The following is an 18,838-nucleotide window of genomic DNA, read 5'->3' as shown; positions in this document are numbered from 1 at the left end:
AGTTTGATCCGGCAAAGTACCTCGCTCAGATGGGTTGGTCTGGAGGTGGTCTTGGTAAACAAGGCGAAGGTATCGTAAAACCGATCGAAGTCAAACAAAGACCGGAACGTGCAGGTATAGCGTTTGGCGGTATTAAAGAAAAGACGAAATAAGCAAAAGAAGAAGCACGTAGACGTGGTGAATAAGTCAGCTCAGATGAGGAGCACAAAGAGAGAAGAAGTACAAGAGCCAAAAAGCTTTCATCAAAAGCTGAAACTCACGCATGGACAAAACCCGAACGTAAATCGCGAAAGCCTGAAATTGAACATCGTACCTATGAACAAATCTTGGCAGAACATGGCCATAATGTTGCTCCAAGTGGGGAGATCAAATCATCTTTGATGCTACTGGTAAAGAGTATTCATCTTTATCTGCTGCCCTTGCAAAACATGCTGTCCCGACAAATGACAGCACACAATTAATCGAGATTCGACATAATCTTCGGCTCATTTGTGATGGAAATTCGAAAGCGCTCGACATGTTAGCAAATGAAGGGTCAGCTATTCAAGATCGTCGTAAGTGGCTCGAGCGTGAATTGCATGAAGCCGTACGTCGCAAACAGAATCTTGTTACCAAGCACGATCGTGTAGAAACTATTGCCAAAATCGTTGGAGAGATTGAGTTGCTTGGAAAACGTGCCGCGATTGACCCAAAGATCGGCCTCGACAGTTTCATGCAACCAGTATAGGACATCCTACAACGCCATAGAGATGCCATCGCCGAGATGTAAATTGATGCAGCGCTTGTTGGAGCAATTACTCCGATTTTAAAGCGTGAGCTATCTCAATGGTCATTGCTGCAAGATCCTACCCGGGTTTGCATCCCTCTGAAGAGCATCAGTGGTGCGCTCCGCATTTCAGTCAAAGAAGAGATCATGACGCTATGTCAATCTCTTCTGTGGAATGTTTAGATGCCACCGGTGCGATCTACATTAAACAATAAATGGGACGTATTCGGTTCGACTGCAGTAACGAAGTTCTATGAATCTTGGACACCCTCTTACCGGCTTTCATTCGCGATAATGTCACCTATCAACTCATCCTTCCTAAATTGCGCTCTGCTGTTTCTGATTGGGATGGCAAGAGTGCTTTATACAAAGTTGTATTCCCATGGATGCCGCTCTTGCATCATCAAATGGACGATGTCATCTCAGAGTCAAAGAGACGAATTCGTTCATCACTCAAATCATAGAAAGTCTCAAAGGGTATCCCATCCGAGTTACGTAGATAGAGAGACGTTTTCCGTACAAGCGAATGGGATTCGATGCTGTTGGAGTATGTGGTGGAGAAGCTGTCAACGTATCTGAGGCAGGAGCTCAAGATCACTGCAAACCCTCGAGCGCAAGATAGACAGCCTTTGAAGGATGTTCTACAATGGAAGCCTTTGCTGGGCAGTAGAATGTTGTCCAAAGTCATGTTGACAGGCTTTATACCCAATTGGCTTGAACAGATGCATGCGATGCTCACCAATCCGAAGAGCAATAAAGTAGAGGTTGCAGACTGGTATAGCAAGTGGAAATCATACCTTGAAACGAAGCACGTCGACGAATGTGAGGGCGTGCAGATCGGCTTTCAAGCAGCTTTACAGATGATGGATGATGCTCTACGATCTGATCGCTTGTCTCTCAAGATGCCAGATCTGAAACAGTTGCAGCGTAAATACGAAGCTGATTCAACAATCAAAAAGTCAAGATCAAAACCATCCCGCCAAGAAACGAGCACAGCCAGTTTCCGTCAAATCGTCTTCATCTTCATCGCCATTTTGAGCTCTTTCTTCTAGTTCTTGCTTTGCTTTAGCATCAGCAGCTGCCAGTGATACTTGCTGCTCTTCTTCTTCTTCTTTCTCTTTTTGTCGTTTCTGTTTACGCTCTTCTTCATCCCTTCTTGCTTGTCGTGTGGGAGGAGATGGATCCCTTCTTCTGTGATAGCCATCTCGTTGAGAATAACGATCATCTCTTCTTACATGACGATCTTCATGACGTGAAGATGTTGCTTCTCTTCGATAATCTCTTTGTGGACTTTTTCGATCGTACCTCCTTCCATCTCTTTCTCTTTCATCCTGATTGCATCCACGTCTAGATGGACTCACGCTTCTGCGATCTCGTTCTCGATCCAAGTCACGATAACTACGTGCAGGTGCACGATCACCGTATCTAGAGGACATTGTTATATTATGGTCAAATGAGAATGATGGTAAACTTTATTCTTTTGTTAGTTTGCCTCCACCCTTTTACACCCAAGATTTGTATAAATGTTTGACTTTCCTGCTCAATCTCACTTTGACACTACCACCACCCACTTCCACACGCAGCTCTTCGCAAAAATACGCCCATCTGACTCCGTTCTGAGCATCGATCTTTTCCTTGACTGGATGTAAGCATCATACAACAAGCTCGACAGATGGTGAAGGGTAAGGGTCTTTCACTCTTTCCCCTTTTCTACTTACACACTTCTCCCCTCTCAAAAGTCGTCTATCTAACTCCGTTCCTTAAACCTGATACTCTTAAATCTAGGCGAGTGATTTCTTATAGATAGACGAAAGTATCTTGTAAAAGGTTCGATAGATGGTAGAGGGTTCTCTTTTGTAAGATGCTACATAGATATTCTCTCCCCTTCTTTCCTACATAATACAGCTACATCGATATAAATACGGAAATAGGACGCCTTCTTTCGGTAAATTAACCGTTTCGAGCCTCAACATTGTTCAAGATGGTTTTACTCCGCATTCTTCTAGCACAACGTCCGTAATGGGAATGATTAAGGCCCAAAAGGAGTATTGGAATTATAAGCCTATGCTCATTTTCGCATCATGACCAAGTCTTAAGATAAAATCACAACGTGCAAGTCCAAATAGATAATCAATGTCTGTCAGATGGACTTCGAGTGGTATGGATAGTTGCTCAATTGGTAAAAAGTTATAAAGCAAAGAAAGTATATCCATCGGGAAGCAGACATAAGGTGTGTTTGTCTGAATTCTACCCATCCCTTTATGTGTGATGTGTGATATCGTGATATATTTCAAAAAAAAAAGCGTTAGGTATCATATGCGAATCCTCTAATCTTCAAAACCAGGGAATGAGCCTGGAGGCATCATTTGACGTAAGTTACGATGCATACAGACGCGCCCGCGGTCTCTTCGGATTCGTCTTCTTCGTCTTCTTCGTCTTCATCGCCGGTATCGGTATCAAGATGTTGTGGTTCATCAATTCTTTGCCTTCATCCTCGATTTGCTCTGCTGTAGACGGCAAACGACTTCTGCTTGCTCCCCATACTTGACTTGGATTTTCATGCTGATGCTCTGGTTCTTCACATGATCCATCCAGGGTATCTTGTGGCTGTCTTTGTTTTCGTTGAGGGAATGTGACGGATGTCTTACCGGCTACATCGGTAGAAGTGCTGGTAGAAGCTGGCAATCCACTTATTCCCGATCCATCCGCTTCTTGCGATGACAGTCTTTGATTATGCACAGAGACGTTTGACAGACTTGAAGAAGAAATCAAAGTTGATTTGCGCTTTCGTAAAGAGACCACAACAGCTTCGTGTGGTCTGCTCTGTCTTCGTGTTCTTCCCAGCACACTACCAACGCCCGTCAATGATCCGCGATCGCTATTATCGGCAGGTAAACCAGCAGTGTCTGATTGAGAAACGCTCTGATCTTGCGCGTTGTCATCTTTCTCGTCGTCGTCATCTACACAAACTGGAGGCCAAATATCCGGCAATGTACCAGCAATGGCAGGATGTCCATACCGTCTCCGCCCGGTGTTCAAGATTCCATAATAGTAGCCCGCTGCCGGTGGTTCTCTGTAATCTGTATGACGATCTTTTTGTGCAATGAATAATGTTTCATCTTTTGTCGAATACCGTTTTTGTGATAATACTGTCTCACTTGGATCGATTCCATCCAACGCTTCCGATCGCAGAGCAGCAATCGGATTTCTTTGCTGTTCAATTAGTTGCTTCTTACTGTTGTCATTCGTTGATCCATTATTGGCGACGGTATTGGCGATCTCTGCTGATGGTGCCAGCGTTGCCTGTGTCTTTCCTGTTCCTGGCTGTAGACTTGGCTTGTTGATTTCGGCAATGCTGCTCAAGCTAATATACTCGCTTAATTCTGTGAATGTTCGCGAGAGGTAATGCTGGAACCAAAACGTGAAAGCGATCAAAGGCAACGTCAAATTCGATAATAGCAACTGCTTGCGAACCGAGAAGAGGGAAAGTTGGAAGATTTGAAAGGTTTGAAAGAGCAGTAGAGCCCAAATGCAACGCATCGATGACAAAGGTCATGCTTGTCCTCGTGATTCGTATGATCGGTAGAAAACGAATACGAGTCTGTACCTGTACACCAAATATGCTAAAGCAAAGTAGATTATTGTAAAGACGGTGATCAATGGTGTGACAATGCTGTAAAGAACGCCCAAAATGAAAACCATCGAAGCGGCAGGATATATATTTCCAGAGTATAGCAGAGATGGAGCATTTAGCTCAGCATGTTGACGAGGTGTCTTTGCCGTCAGTCGACCAAACGCACGACCAAACGTGACCGGTAATTGTAGAAGTTGCAATGGTATGATGGTCGATGACTGGAACACCACGTACGACAAACTGAAATGACTTGCTTATGGTAAAGACTAAGCGAGCTTATCTATGATTCTTATCGGATTGCCAGCCAGATCTGTGAGTACCCCTAATGCGGTCGATGTGATGAGGAAAATCAAGATGACGGAAATTATCAAGAAAGATGATACCTCTTCAACACGCTTATTTCGATCAAGCCACCCGCTTTGATACCTTGTAGACATGCTGTCCATTCGAGGATGAGAGGTAATAAAGCGTTGAATCCGATTATCACAACAACGGATGGTAAGTTGGTGCTGACCAGTGCTTCTAATCGTCTATTCTTGCGTAAAAGATCGTACAGACCTGGTAAGTACTTCTTGATTGTGTTTGGACTTAGCAAAGAAGCAAGGAATGTCAAAGGTGGAATATAGAATACGAACAAAGCAATGATAATAGCGGAAACGAGAAGTTGTCGAACACGCTTTTCATTGGAAGGAAGGGAAATGTTACTCTAAACGATACTACGAGGTTCAGGTGCAAGACTTGTCTTGCAATAGCCCGGGATCGGGTAATGAATAGACTGAGCAACAACCTGAGCACTCATTGCATCGACAAATGTCACAAATCCGATAAAAGATGGTTTGCTGCCTTTTGAGCGTGATTGTCTCAATGCCTCGTCATATACTCGGAATCGTGTTTCCAACAGAGTGATTGCATCTTCCTTTGATTGATTGATTGATTGATTGAACGTGCATTGTTGGTCTGGGCTTATTCTTTGGAGCAGTGATTCCAGCTGCTGGATCGGGAAGCTGGTCGGAAGTATCAAGGAAACGAGCACGTTCATCATCGGTACTAGAAACGTTGCCGCCATAGGCAACCAGAACCATTCGTTCACCACCCTCACCAAGAGCATGAGCTATACCTAACATCCATATGTAATATATCATGAAGTCGCCCATAAAGAGTTGGGTGCAATTGCAATTGAGGCTATACAAAAGCACTGTTACCTTTCTGTCCGCTTTCCGATGCATACACTCTCATTGCTATACAACCTCCTACCCGTTGGACAGTAACATCACACCATTCAAAGTCCATCTGACGAACATTGGTTATCTGCTCTGCCTATGTGACGTACACAATAGAAGAATAAGAATCTTTTGTTGTGCTCTATGGAGCGGCCTCGCTTGCTAATCTCAAGTTCACTGTATTCATACTACCGGCACGCGATCGCATGAATTCGATAAAATCCCGCAGATTGTGTACACCCAAGAATTGTATAAATATTTGACTTCCCTGCTCAATTTCACTTTGCCACCACCACCACCCACTTCCACACGCAGCTCTTCGCAGGAATGCGCCCATTTGACTCCATTCTGAGCATTCATGCTTCCCTAAGGTTCGACAGATGGTTGAGGGTTCTCTTTTGTGAGATGCTGTATGAATGATTGTCTCCCCTTCTTTCTCAGCAGCATGGAAAGCCTTCTTTCGTCAATATGACCGTTTCGAGCCTCAACATTCTTCAAGATGGTTTTACTTCGAACTCTTCCAGATTGATTAAGTCCTAAAAGAAATACGCAAATGGTCAACCTTTATTCATTTTCGCATCATGACCAAATCTCAGGACAAATCTACAATGTACAAGTCCAAATAGATAATCAATGTCTGTCAGATGGACTTCCAATGGCGGTAGATAAGATGTTGCTGTGACCATATACGAAAGGAGACGAAGATCTGTGGAAGTGCGGACAATCTATCAGGAGGAATGGATCACATGTTTTCTCAAATGGAGATGAACTAAGGAAGAAGGCTCCAAAAGGGTGGAAATAAACGATGGTGAAGGTATAATTAGCTTTCACAGTGCTTAAATGTTGAATACGGGGAAAACCAGTTACCTGTGATGGACGTGAGACATACAAGCTTGCGGACTTTTAATTCCAACGCAAGTTTCGGACCAAACGGATGAAGAAGAACAAAGGGTATAGAAGATGGCAGAAGAGCAAAGAAAGAGGAACAATGAGATTTATGGAAAGGGGAGCCACGAGCACAGCCAGTTTCCGTCAAATTGTTGAAGAATCGGCTGCAGAGGTTGATTTAATCGTTCAATCACTCAATAAGACCGACACAAGAAGTGGAATGCCCCTTTATCGCATTTCACGCGCAATTGATGGCAAGGCTGGCTTGACATTTTACCTTGAGGAAGATGTCATCTTCCTTGAACGCAAATCAGAGCGGGGACAATTCGATCCAGTCTCGGTTGAAGACTTAATCATAAGCTGTACGTAGCGGTGTAGGCACAATTGTGTATTTATAAGAATAATCATGTATACTACTATCCCCAATCAACCCGTTTTGATAAGAAGAGAGGTCTGTCTTTTGTATAAATACTCGAATTCCCTTTTCAAATTCACCCCAGAACCACCACCCACTTCCACACGCTCTCCCTTCGCAAAAAGGCGCCCATCTGACTCCGTTCTGAGCATCTATGCTTCCATCCAGCCCATGGAAATATCGTGCAATAAGCTCGACAGATGGTGAAGGGTAAGGGTCTTGCTTTCTCTGCTTTTTTCTTCTCACTCTTTCCCCTTTTCCCCTCACACGCTACTCCCCTCTTAAAAGGCGCCCATCTGACTCCGTTCTAAGTATCGATGCTTTCATCCAGCCCATGGAAACATCGTACAACAAGCTCGACAGATGGTGGAGGGTTCTCTTTATTGAGAATTTATATAGATAGTTCTCTGCCTTTCTTTTCCCTCACAGCACACAGCTAGCTCGATACAGTAATGGACATGGAACGCCTTCGCTCGCCAAATCGATCGATTCGAATCTCGACATTGTTCACGATAGTTCGCTTCGGATTCCCCAATTCAACATTCGTCAGATGCAGTAGTATGCGAGCGACTATCCAACCAGGCCGCATATGACAAGATTTTCACACCAGATCGTCTCGACAATCCAGGCGTACACATACAAGGTCCAAAAGGAGTAGAATGGATGAAAGGTACATTATATATAATCCGCCTTTTCGGATCGACCGCAACCCCCACCACCCAATCTCATTCCAATCATCATCCACTTGTCATTCAAGACCCACTTGTCATCCAACCAGCATCACAAATCTCTCACAAGTCAAAGATTGTGGCACTCAAATACAAGCAAATATGGCATCAATTCACTTCACAAAAAAAACCTCACAAGTACAAACGCCAGCATACAACCTAGCCAGCCAATGTCTTCCATTGATACACCGGTGAAACCTCTGAAATTCAATGAACGCCATCTCATATGCGTCCTCAGTCAAGCGGCATCATCCACTTCTCATTCGATGATAACACCTCATCCAACCGGCATCATTCACTTCGCCCTTGTTGATCACATCTCATTCAACCGGTATCAATCTCATTCATTCGGCATCAATCTCTTATCACTCGAGATCTACCCATCGTATAATCAGCATCACACACCTCTCTTTTCAAGTCGTCACACAACATTGATCGCGGTAATCAACACAAACACGACCCGCATCACTTTATGGAAAGAGCTCACAAGTATGAACGCCTTGATAGAGTCCAAGTCAGCCAAGATCTTCCTTTTTCGATCGGATGAAACCTTTCAAAATTTATGGAAAGTTATCTCGTACGTCACTCAAGATCGCTCTTATGCTTTCACCTCACCGTCTTTGGCTTGACATCTGTTCAACATTACCGAAGAAGTCCATCACTGGTTGATTCGGTCAAAGTCTCTTCATTCATAATGAATCTGCACTCATATTCATCGGGCTCTTACAAGCAAACAACGGCAGTCTCTGGAGAAGAAGAGAAACTGTAAATAGATCCAGACTGACGGTCCTGAGAAGGAGGAAGGGCAGAAGGAGGGAGGAAAGTGGAAGTGCAAGACTTAACGCAAGATTCCACACAGAATTCTTCAAGAGTCAGCGGAGCAGTCTTAACAGGAGAAATAGTGCAAGTCTCAACAAAAGAAATGATGCAAGTCTTAACAGCAGAAATGGTACAAGTCTCAAGAGCAGAAATGGTGCAAGTCTCAACACAAAATACCACGTGTACAGAATTCATCAAGAGACTGCTCCAGATGCCACACAGAGTTCGTCAAGAGTCAGCAGAGCAGCCTCAACAAGAGAAATGGTACACCTGACATCAACAATTGTCTTTCTTCTGCCCTCTTTAATCATGCTCCCACCTCACACTTTTTGACTGCTTCTCCTCCGTTCAACGTTGCCGAAGAAGTTCATCATCATATGTTAGGTTGAAGTGAGGTCGATCTCGAGTCGGGCAAAATTTTCTTCATTCGAGGATGACTCTTCACTCGCATTCACGGTGCTCTTGCAAGCGATCACTGGCAGTCGAAGAAGCATCGGTCTTGAGCGCATACCTGTTTGGATGACAGATCAAATACACTTCATCAATGAAGCGTCTATCCTGTCCGACTTGTTGGCGTAACGAGAGTAAGATGAGCCAGAACTTCTCGTTTTGCAATTTTCCAAAGACCCTGCTCTAAACATAAACACCTAAAGGGAGAAGAGGGAGGAGTGAGAAGAGGGTGATGACTATAAAATGGGAAGAGGATGATGACGGTGAAATGAGGAGAAGATGATGATGGCGGATTAAGAAGAGACTGTTGGTGGCCTCTTCTCATCCGCATTCAAAAGCCGACCGGATAAAACCTTTCGAGATTCATGAATGATCATCTCGTACGTCGCTCAAGATCGGATCATGACATAGCATTTGAACAAGTGGCACAACAGAAGAAATGGCACACTTGACATCAACATTTGTCTTTCCTCTGCCCTCCTTTCCATGCTTTCACTTCACACTCTTTGGCTTTACATCCGTTCAACATTACCAAAGAAGTACGTCATCGTTGCTTGTTTCGAAGTGAGGTTGATCAAGCCGGTCAAAGTTTCTTCATTCATGATGTCTCTACACTCGCATTCATCAGGCTTTTACAAGCAAATATTGGCAGTCTCTGGAGAAGAAGAGAAACTGTAAATGGATCCAGATTAAGGGTTCTGAGAAGGAGGAAGGGCAGAAGGAGGGAAGGAAGGTGGAAGTGCAAGACTTAACGCAAAATTCTACACAGAATTCTTCAAGAGTCAGCGGAGCAGTCTCAACAGCAGAAATGGTACAAGACTCAATACAAGATGCCACACAGGATTCGTCAAGAGTCTCCGGAGCAGTCTCAACAGGAGAAATGGTACAAGTCTCAACAGAAGAAATGGTGTAAGACTCAACAGACGGAAGTGTTGCGAGTCTCAACACAAAATACCACACGGAATTCATGGGATCGTACGATGTTCCAGCCAAAAGGCTCTCTTATGATTCTCAAATCACAATACCAACGTCAACAAAGAAGCAGAAACAATTACGATGACTATACAAATCGATCCCGCTAAATGAACGTGCCAAAGTTGGAGGAAACAGATCAACACTGATCAACGTTGCAGACGTGTGGCTCAATAGACAAAGAGCCAAAGTCGCCATCTTTGTGTATTGCGGTCCGATATTTCCGGCGCACCATACTGTGATTAAGGTAGAGCAAGGACCACTGAAGCCGGCGATTAGATACATTGCACCATAAGTAACGCTTTTCGAATGAGTATCGAAAAAGATCAAAAATTGGCCAATGGTGATCAACGACAAACACGGCAAAAGCAATGAAGATCTCATCCCTTTTCGATCTGCCAAAACTGCACAGATTAGCATGATGAAAACGGAAAGTGCTAATGGACCAGCGCTTAGAAGGTTAGTCTTTGCACCTTCGTAATCCATCTCTTTGATGATCATTGGACCGAAATTGGCGATATTACTACTTGCTACTTGACTTGAGGCAGCAGTGATAGAATAAAGGTAAATCTTTAATTCGGTAAACGGGCGTAAAACTTGATGCCAAGTGAAATCATTCAACCTACGAAGAGGTCCAGATTGACGACGTAGATGAGAGATCCACATCTTCCTCTGAAAAGGTTGCAAAACAGGAAATGATTTTGGTCGTCAATCTTGAAGGATTTAACCTCTTACCATCTATCGAGCTTATTATATAATACTTTTGTCTAGCCAAGAGAAATATCGATATTTAAAATAGAGTTAGATAAGCTTTTTTTTACGAAAAGATAGTATATAGAAGTAGATAGTGATAAGGAAACGAGATATAATAAAGGAAATCGAATATTTATCAAAGAAAGAGACTTCTTCCAACTCTATATATTACGATAGATTTTTGTAAATTTATATAATCGTTTACTAGTAGGTACAAGATAAGAACTAATTTAGTATAAGTGAATCTTGTAACAGTAATAATATGTTAAGGCGAACTTATTACTGATGGTGACTTTGGCTCTTTGTCTGTTGAGCCACACGTCTGCAACGTTGATCAGTGTTGATCTGTTTCCTCCAACTGATGCCCTTTTGTTTTGGCACGTTCATTTAGCGGGATCGATTTGTATAGTCATCGTAATTGTTTCTGCTTCTTTGTTGACGTTGGTATTGTGATTTGAGAATCATAAGAGAGCTTTTTGGCTGGAACATCGTACGATCCCAAGCAAAGAACATTTTCCGATTTAGTAAACGATTTACCTTTGATCGAGACTGAAGGAGATCAAGCCTCAACCGGATCAAGTCAAACTGATGGCACTTCCGGTAAAGCATCCTTGGAGGCGCTGCAAGAGCTTGGACTGTATGTCGTGGAACCTGGAGGTGGTCAAGTGTACGTATTGAGTACGTTATCCTCTATATCATTTGATGATCGAATAGATCCATATCACAAGAAAAAGACGTCAATGTCTAAATTGCCGCTCACATTACCGCAATTGGTCGAATTGAGTCCGTTCTTCTTTCCGGGTGATGCCTCTCGAGTCTTTGTGGGACATCTCAGACACTTTACAAGCAAGATTTCATTATCTTATGAGAAGAATGGCTTGATCGACATGGCATCTAGGATGCCACACAATAGCATTTTTGCATACAATATTGGCATTTACAAGTCAGATTACGAAAAAGTTAATGTGAGGGCATACAACCAAGTTTCCGTCATCATCAAGCTATTCAAGTCGAGTCTCGGCAATCTTTGCAAGTTTGGCTGACCCTAGTCGGCTTAATGATGTCCTTGTTGTCTTTCAGGGCTATACTTTTTGGCAGCTGCTCGATCACTTTTTGATAGAGTATAGTTTCTGACTGCCTTAACGCCTTGAACACCACACACAATACCCGCACATAAAGCTGCTGCGCCACCTTCGGCGACTTGTATAGCACCATCACCAAATTTGCTTCGATTGAGAGTAAGAGCTCCCATTGCAGCCCTTCCTACGCCGTGAACAGCATGAACAGTGCCTCCAGCAGCAATCACACCGGAAACAACACTTTGTTCTGCTTGATCTTTCGCTTTATTGTGTGCGATTTGCATTGCCGGCGTACGAGAGGCTGATGATTGGGACCTTGAATGGGTTGGAGAGCTTGAAGGTGAACCTGGACCGGCAGGAATGCTAAGAACTACATCAAAACCAGCAACAACTAGACTGAAAGCAAAGAGGAAAGCAAATACGTTAAAATGCATTTTGCTTTGCTGGTATTTGCGTTTTATTCTAGATCAAGTGGCAAATGGATGATGATGGATGCGAAAGCAATCGATTCAAAAAGAGAGGACATTGCGCACTATATACACTTTCTATCTCTCAAGATATGGGGCGTCGGTGTTGCCAAACACAGCAAAAAGTCTCAAACTGTGGAAATCGTGGCGTCATATCTGAAACTCATCACGATCAAACTCCAGCTGGCGCCCCTTCTCTTCTGAGACCGCTACTTTGCCTAATCGAGGTGCGCTGTTTCTTTTTCGACTCGCTACGGAAAGAATGCAATTGACTTTTGACTTCTTTCAGTGCATTTTGATCTTTTCCGCTGTATACTTTTCTAGCCATTTGAGGTCTTTTTCCAAGTTTGCGGTTGGACCAACTTTCGGCTATCATAAATCCGGTTTCGATCGCTTTATCGTGGGATTGTTTTCTGGCCTCTTTTCTACCTTGATTAAAGATTTGCTTGGCATCTTGAATGTATTGCTTCGCTTGCGTTTCTCGAACTGGTCTTGGTAAATCTTTGTTCATGATTCCAGCTTTGGTCAAACCTGCTTTACCGATACACTTCATCGCCCCATACGCTCCAGCACAAGCATGACCAATTGCAGTTGTGATTGCCAAACCTGCATGATTAATACTGGCTTTTGCATATACCCTTGATAACTTCTTTGCGTATGTGGTTGGGTCGTACTGTTTCGTCTCTTGGTTAGATGGGATGGCAGGCGAAGCATGGAGAGAAAATGCCGGTGATGGTGAACGTAGATAGGTATTTGGACTCAAGCTTCCCGCAGATGCAAAAGAAGAAGATCTTGAGAAGGCTTCGAGTGGTACTGCTTGAATGACTGAAAGAACTGAGAAGATGCTGGTTGCTGCGATTATTATGACCTGCATAATCATTTCATCAAGAATATACATGGGAGAAATTCGATTGAGAAGAAGCACTGCTATAGAGCTTATGTACATCGTATCTCGTGGTGCATCCTGACGCAATTCGGGGATCTTTGCTGATTTGGAATAGCCCCAATTGCTGTACCTTGTATAGCCGCATTAACTTTACGCCTTGCGATGAGATCTTGGTCCGTAATCGGGCTGTTTACCTTTGACCATATCTAACATTCCATGAAATGTTTGACTTCTTGTCTCTTTTCGATCAATGCTCAATTCGCCTTTTTTCGTATGGGCTTTCTTTTTGAAACTTTCAAAGTCATCATGATTTGGATATGCTTCACTCGCTCCATGTCTGCTAATCGTTTTTTGGACTTGTGCTCCAGATGAGATCAAATTGCAGCCCGCTTGACAGGCAAAACCGGCAGTATGCATTGCACCAGTTTTAATGCCAGATAATCCCACTTCCTTGGCCTGATGTAATTCTTTGCGTGCAATATCTGATCTTTGTTCTGATGTTAGACCTTTTCCAATCACATGACTTTTCACCAATGCAGCCTTTGTTGCACGACGAGCTGCTCCAATGCCTCCTGCGATCGGATTACCGATGAACGTTGTACCTGCCATTGCGAGACTATGACCTGCATCTGCTAGATAATACCCAGCCGTTCGACTGGTGTATTGTTTAGCTGAATCGACGTTTGGGCCTCGTTCCGGCACAGGCTTTTTCCCTTTTGCCTTTGGAGAAGAAGAGCTTGATGGCTTTGGAGAAGAAGAGCTTGATGAGTGACTAGGGGATGAATGCGTAGGAAAAGTGGTGATGAATACATGGTCGGGTGAAGAAGCACGACCTGGAGGTGAGCCGCGACCACCATCACCATCGCCGCCGCCACCAGGAAATGGTGTTGCAATGACGATAGCGAAAAAAAGAAAGCTGAGTGCAAAAACAGCAAACAGATTGATTTGCATTGGAAATTTCATCTTGAACGGTATGACGATGGGTGTTTTAGTGGGGAGAAGATGAGATTGCAGGAAATGCCACTATTTGTAATTCCAGTGTAAGTTCGTTTTCCTTCGTTCATCCGGAGCGTCACATGTTGCTTACCTTTTAGCCCCTTTGCAGTGTAAATACAGATTTTCATCTTCATTCGATGATGCTCAGCATCTGTGCCACCGATAAAACTTTTTCCCTCAGCTTACCGAGCTCTTGACCTTTTGTCAATTCGTATGCATCGATTCGTAACCAATCTTGCCAAGTTACTACTCGTTTGGTAGACTGGCGTAATTCTTCAGGTACACTTTCCAAGTCTACCTCTTTTTCGCCCTCCAGCCTCATAGACCCATTACTCGTTCTCCAATCATGCAACATTTGCTCTACGACACTATTTGCATCGATTCGAGTTGAAGCAATCACACCGACCGGACCTCTAGCTAACCAGCCTGAGACGTACATTCCCTTTCTTGCATTCCCGTTGGCATCGATCACTTGGCCGCCCCGATTAGGCACTATTCCTTTCTTTACATCCCATGAGATTAAGGAATTTGACTCTGAATCTAGTGGTGCTGCCTTGTACCCAACACTTGCGATCACCATGTCCGTCGCACGTTCGCTTTGGTTACCAGTAGCGCGCACGTGATGCTGTCCTGTAGTCGCACCTCCGCTCCATGGTTTATCGCGATCATGCGTTGAGGGAGTTGGCTCGAATGCCATCTCATCCCATCGAATGCCACCGACAGAGGTAGGTTTGGAAGAGGATGGCAAGAGAGAATTTGGTCCTTTGAAAAAGTCCATCGACCAACTGGTTTTTGATTCTTTCGTCGCACTTCCCTTTTCAATAATACTCAACAAACGCTTCCTCACTCTTGCCTCACTTGCTGCTGCTTGTGTATTTTCACCTCCGCTATCAATGGTTCCTTTGGCTTTGGCTTCGAGAGCTTTTACTTGTTCATGGGCCAAGTGCATATACTCGTCTTTTGGTTTTATGAATGTCACATCTTGCAATTCCATCATCTCACGTAATTCTTTGTTTGTGAATGCCACCTGAGCAGGCCCACGTCTAGCAACAATCTCAACGTGATCAATTTGACTTTTTGATAATTGTTCTAGAACTGGTTCAGGAATATCTGTTTCACGCAAAGCAGCCCTGGCCTTGATCGCAGTATCGGCTGTGAACAAAGAAGTTAGTGTGGACCTTGACCTTAGCAATATTCGTGCAACATCCAACGCTACATTTCCCGCTCCTATCACAGTGGCTTGATGGAGATTCTGTGAGAAATCTACTGCCCTCCATGGCTCCTGTTGCAGAAATGCAGGATCATGTGCAGCCGGATGACCGTTGTACCAATTGACGAAATCCAAAGCAGAATGAACGTTTTTCAGTTCTCCTGGCTTTGAGCCTGGTATGTCTAGCGTTTGTGCTAGAGAGCATCCATACGATAACAGCAGGTGGGTATAATGCGGAATGAGGCTGGTTATCGGTAGTTGTGTTGCAAGCGGATATGGGTATGTAAGAGAAGATGATGATGAATTTTCTCCTGTAATGTTTACATTTCCAAAGAATCGAAACCTTTTATCTTCTGCCACTTGGGCAAACTTGTGCTCGACATTCTTTACCTCTGGATGATCAGGTGCAACACCATAACGGACCAGCCCGTTGGGTGTGGGTAAACGTTCATACATGTGTACATGCACATCTGCTCCACCATCCTTTGTTGCATTTGCTAAAAGTCTTGCTGCGCTATAGAATGCTGATGGCCCACTGCCAATGATGGCCACCTTTATAGGTCTCAAAGTTGAGCTTGTCGTTGCCATGGGGGTGGTGATTTGGTTCAACAGACAAGAACAACAAGAACAACACTTAATGAACTTCTTCTAATCTTTTTCGATTAATCCAAAAATGTTTTTCCGACTTTCCTGTTTCTTCTCAAATTAACAGTGCATGCATGCAACCAAGCAAGCAAGCTGCACGCTCGGGCACGTCATAAGCATTTTTCACTTCTTTTCTTCTCTTCATTTCGCGCCCGCTAAGACAATTCATTCATTCACTCTACGCCACATCCGCACTTTATCAGAGAGCAACACTTTTTTAAAGAAGTACCTGCAGCTGTCTTATCAAGAAAACTTCTCGCGCTCGCCACCATATCATCAATCCTTTTTCATATTATTATTGATCAACAAATATTCATTTCGGGAAATGAGCTTTCCCACAAAATATTTGAGCAGTTCACCAACCGTTCAAAGAGATTATGCAATCTTGGGCAATCGATTAAAAAGGCAAAATTTGGACTCAGATCCAATATCGGAACAGGACGAAAGACAATCAATACGTACTACCATTACAAACGATAATGGCGTACAAGAATCTATCGCACGTTCAGAATCAGAAGGGGATATTGACAATATGTCTAACCTTTCTTTGCCGAACGGATCGGAGGCCTATGAGGTAATAAGAGATTCATCCATTACGCCTAAAGGAAAAGAAATGAAACCATCTCAATCTTCAAGGCGCACTTCTAATTCGATCAAATCACCTTATATGGGTGCATCTTCAACCTCCTTTACCGATCGATCACGCGGTCATATCTCGGCTAATTTACATCAACAAATCGTCACTTCTCCTATTCTCGGTCATCGAAACGGCTCAATTTCAGGAGCAGACGCTCAACAATCGCATTCCGTAGGCGGTTTAGCATCTTCCCTTGTTTTAGGAGGTCATCATATTATGCCACCTGCAGATGCAGATATGCGCTCACAGGAAGAATTAGACTATGCCAGTTCATCCTCTTTCAGCGCAATTGCACCTGACGATGATGATCTAACACCTATGCCCGGTACACGAGGTGGACATCATCATCTTACTGGTAACTTTTTCGGCATACATTCAAACGAGGATGCGAGTGAAAGTAGCCCATTGTTGAGAGAAGGTGGTCAATCAAATATGTACGGCAGCTCCAATGTTGAACTCCATCATGGTAGCGCCGCCCATGTTCGTCGTCCAAGTTGGCATATGTCAAGCGGTTGGGATCTACGTCAACCCGCACCACCAGACCAAGCTCAACTTGAGGAAATCGCCCACGAGTCTGACCAACATATTCATAGACGTGAACTCACGGTCTTGTGTCGCTTCAGTATTCCAATTTGGTTATGTCACTTGTTGGAATTGAGTCTGAACGTTGTTTCGGTATTCAGTCTTGGTCACCTTGGTACGAACGAGCTTGCTGCAGCATCTTTGTCATCAATGACCGCAAATGTGACCGGATATAGTATCCTTGCAGGTTTCATTTCTGCGTTGGACTCTATTCTCCCTGGAGCATACACTTCTCAACCCAAGATGGTCGGTTTGTATACGCAAAGAATGCTGGTCATTGTTGCATATTTGGTGGTGCCAATATCGGCAATTTGGTTCAATGCCGAGCGTCTCTTACTTCTCTTGGGACAAGATCCAATCGTCGCAAGCCTTGCAGGACAATACTTGCGCATTCTAGCGATCGGCCTTCCAGGCTACGCAGGATTTGAAGTTTGTCGTAGATATTTACAAGCACAAGGATTGATGCACGCTCCTACAATTGTCTTACTTGTCGCCAGTCCCATCAATGCCATGCTCAATTGGCTGTTTGTTTGGGGTCCTCCAACAATTCGAATTGGTTTTATTGGTGCTCCTTTGGCGTCTGTCATTTCGATGTGGCTCATGTTCATTCTGGGATTGTTACAATGTTACATCGCACCACGTATCGCATGGGACGGATGGTCAAGATTAGCTTTTACCGGATTGAAACCGATCTTCCAATTAGGATTAGCAGGAACATTTGCCATGTGTGCGGAATGGTGGTCATGGGAAATTGTTGGTTTAGTGACAAGTAAATTGGGAACACTTGCACTGGCTGCTCAATCTGTCTTATTGGTTTGCTCTTCCATCACATATCAACTTCCTTATGCAATGTCTATCGCAGTGGCGGTGCGTGTTGGTAACCTGTTGGGCGCCTCTCAAGCAAGACATGCAAAAATTTGTTCGGACATGGCTATGTTTTTATCTTTAGCAGCAGGTGTAGCAAATTCGTTGTTCTATCTGTCTATTCGTGATCGATTAGGTGGACTTTTTTCGGAAGATCAAAGGGTGATCGATTTGGTCACCGCTATTTTACCCGTTATGGCCGCTTTCCAAGTTATGGACGGCGTTTGCGGAATCACTTCGGGTATTTTGCGAGGAACAGGCAGACAAAGCAAAGGGGCGGTGATCAATTTGACTGGATATTACGTGATTGGAATTCCTATTGGATTAGTGTTGACCTTTGGACCGCCTCAATGGGGCTTATCGGGTCTTTGGTGGGGATTGACAATCGCACTTACGTATGCTTCCATCTTTACCTATTTGATCATCAAACGTACTGATTGGGACGAGGAAGTACGCAAGACACACGAACGAATGACTGTGGATGAAACCAGCGGCGCCACAAAACAACACCCCGAATCTCACGTTGATATTGGTAGGGAGGCATAATCGCACATTCAATCTGGATACCTTTTCAGTTGTACATTAATAATCGCATATCATTATTTCGCATTTTATAGCACTGCATTATATGGCAAATTTATGTTTGTACGCAAAACGATGAGGACGGGGCATGACATGCTCTCTTGAGAGGTGAGATGAAAGGTATTAAAGCTCCATCTTTTTTTCAACATCGCAGCGACCCTTTCTCCAACAACAAATCGAGTTTGAACAATCGATATTCAGAATGCAATCTCTAAGATGTTATGCTGTCCTTTTGATGACGTTAC

At 43.8% G+C, this 18,838-nt stretch overlaps 9 protein-coding genes across 9 annotated transcripts; 4 read left to right on the top strand and 5 right to left on the bottom strand.

The window, feature by feature from the left end:
* Positions 1–17: 17 nt before the first annotated feature.
* FA14DRAFT_182284 (uncharacterized protein) lies at positions 18–727 on the top strand (the record flags this gene model as incomplete). Its single annotated transcript, XM_025501193.1, has 3 exons — positions 18–129; positions 196–357; positions 396–727. Coding segments are annotated over 3 exons (606 nt in total), but the record flags the coding sequence as incomplete, so codon positions are not given.
* Positions 728–1,203: 476 nt separating this feature from the next.
* FA14DRAFT_87744 (uncharacterized protein) lies at positions 1,204–2,264 on the top strand. Its single transcript, XM_025503027.1, has one exon. The coding sequence runs from the start codon at positions 1,303–1,305 to the stop codon at positions 1,816–1,818; it is 516 nt and encodes a 171-aa protein (XP_025352676.1). The 5' UTR covers positions 1,204–1,302; the 3' UTR covers positions 1,819–2,264.
* An 843-nt stretch (positions 2,265–3,107) lies between these two features.
* FA14DRAFT_192586 (uncharacterized protein) lies at positions 3,108–5,524 on the bottom strand (the record flags this gene model as incomplete). Its single annotated transcript, XM_025501944.1, has 4 exons — positions 3,108–4,228; positions 4,382–4,653; positions 4,815–5,076; positions 5,345–5,524. The coding sequence occupies 4 exons, from the start codon at positions 5,522–5,524 to the stop codon at positions 3,143–3,145; spliced, it is 1,800 nt and encodes a 599-aa protein (XP_025352675.1). The 3' UTR covers positions 3,108–3,142.
* Positions 5,525–6,297: 773 nt separating this feature from the next.
* FA14DRAFT_87732 (uncharacterized protein) lies at positions 6,298–6,939 on the top strand. Its single transcript, XM_025503026.1, has one exon. The coding sequence runs from the start codon at positions 6,555–6,557 to the stop codon at positions 6,876–6,878; it is 324 nt and encodes a 107-aa protein (XP_025352674.1). The 5' UTR covers positions 6,298–6,554; the 3' UTR covers positions 6,879–6,939.
* Positions 6,940–9,578: 2,639 nt separating this feature from the next.
* FA14DRAFT_87719 (uncharacterized protein) lies at positions 9,579–10,766 on the bottom strand. The gene is made up of 2 exons (XM_025503025.1): positions 9,837–10,766; positions 9,579–9,811 (listed from the first exon to the last, which is right to left on the bottom strand). Exon 1 carries the CDS (start codon positions 10,556–10,558, stop codon positions 9,932–9,934), a length of 627 nt encoding a protein of 208 aa, XP_025352673.1. The 5' UTR covers positions 10,559–10,766; the 3' UTR covers positions 9,579–9,811; positions 9,837–9,931.
* Positions 10,767–11,699: 933 nt separating this feature from the next.
* Positions 11,700–12,158, bottom strand: FA14DRAFT_182279 (uncharacterized protein; the record flags this gene model as incomplete). The annotated part of the gene is made up of 1 exon (XM_025501192.1): positions 11,700–12,158. The coding sequence occupies one exon, from the start codon at positions 12,156–12,158 to the stop codon at positions 11,700–11,702; it is 459 nt and encodes a 152-aa protein (XP_025352672.1).
* A 205-nt stretch (positions 12,159–12,363) lies between these two features.
* On the bottom strand, positions 12,364–14,040 carry FA14DRAFT_158297 (uncharacterized protein; the record flags this gene model as incomplete). Its single annotated transcript, XM_025497946.1, has 2 exons — positions 12,364–13,201; positions 13,232–14,040. 2 exons carry the CDS (start codon positions 14,038–14,040, stop codon positions 12,364–12,366), a joined length of 1,647 nt encoding a protein of 548 aa, XP_025352671.1.
* Positions 14,041–14,121: 81 nt separating this feature from the next.
* Positions 14,122–15,938, bottom strand: FA14DRAFT_87705 (nucleotide-binding domain-containing protein). Its single transcript, XM_025503024.1, has one exon. It carries the CDS (start codon positions 15,869–15,871, stop codon positions 14,204–14,206), a length of 1,668 nt encoding a protein of 555 aa, XP_025352670.1. The 5' UTR covers positions 15,872–15,938; the 3' UTR covers positions 14,122–14,203.
* A 1,128-nt stretch (positions 15,939–17,066) lies between these two features.
* On the top strand, positions 17,067–18,557 carry FA14DRAFT_126867 (MATE efflux family protein; the record flags this gene model as incomplete). The annotated part of the gene is made up of 1 exon (XM_025496766.1): positions 17,067–18,557. The coding sequence occupies one exon, from the start codon at positions 17,067–17,069 to the stop codon at positions 18,555–18,557; it is 1,491 nt and encodes a 496-aa protein (XP_025352669.1).
* Positions 18,558–18,838: the final 281 nt, after the last annotated feature.

Source organism: Meira miltonrushii (assembly GCF_003144205.1).
Source record: "Meira miltonrushii strain MCA 3882 unplaced genomic scaffold FA14scaffold_5, whole genome shotgun sequence".
Taxonomy (NCBI): Eukaryota; Fungi; Basidiomycota; class Exobasidiomycetes; order Exobasidiales; family Brachybasidiaceae; genus Meira; species Meira miltonrushii.
This window is presented reverse-complemented; position numbering and strand designations above follow the sequence as displayed.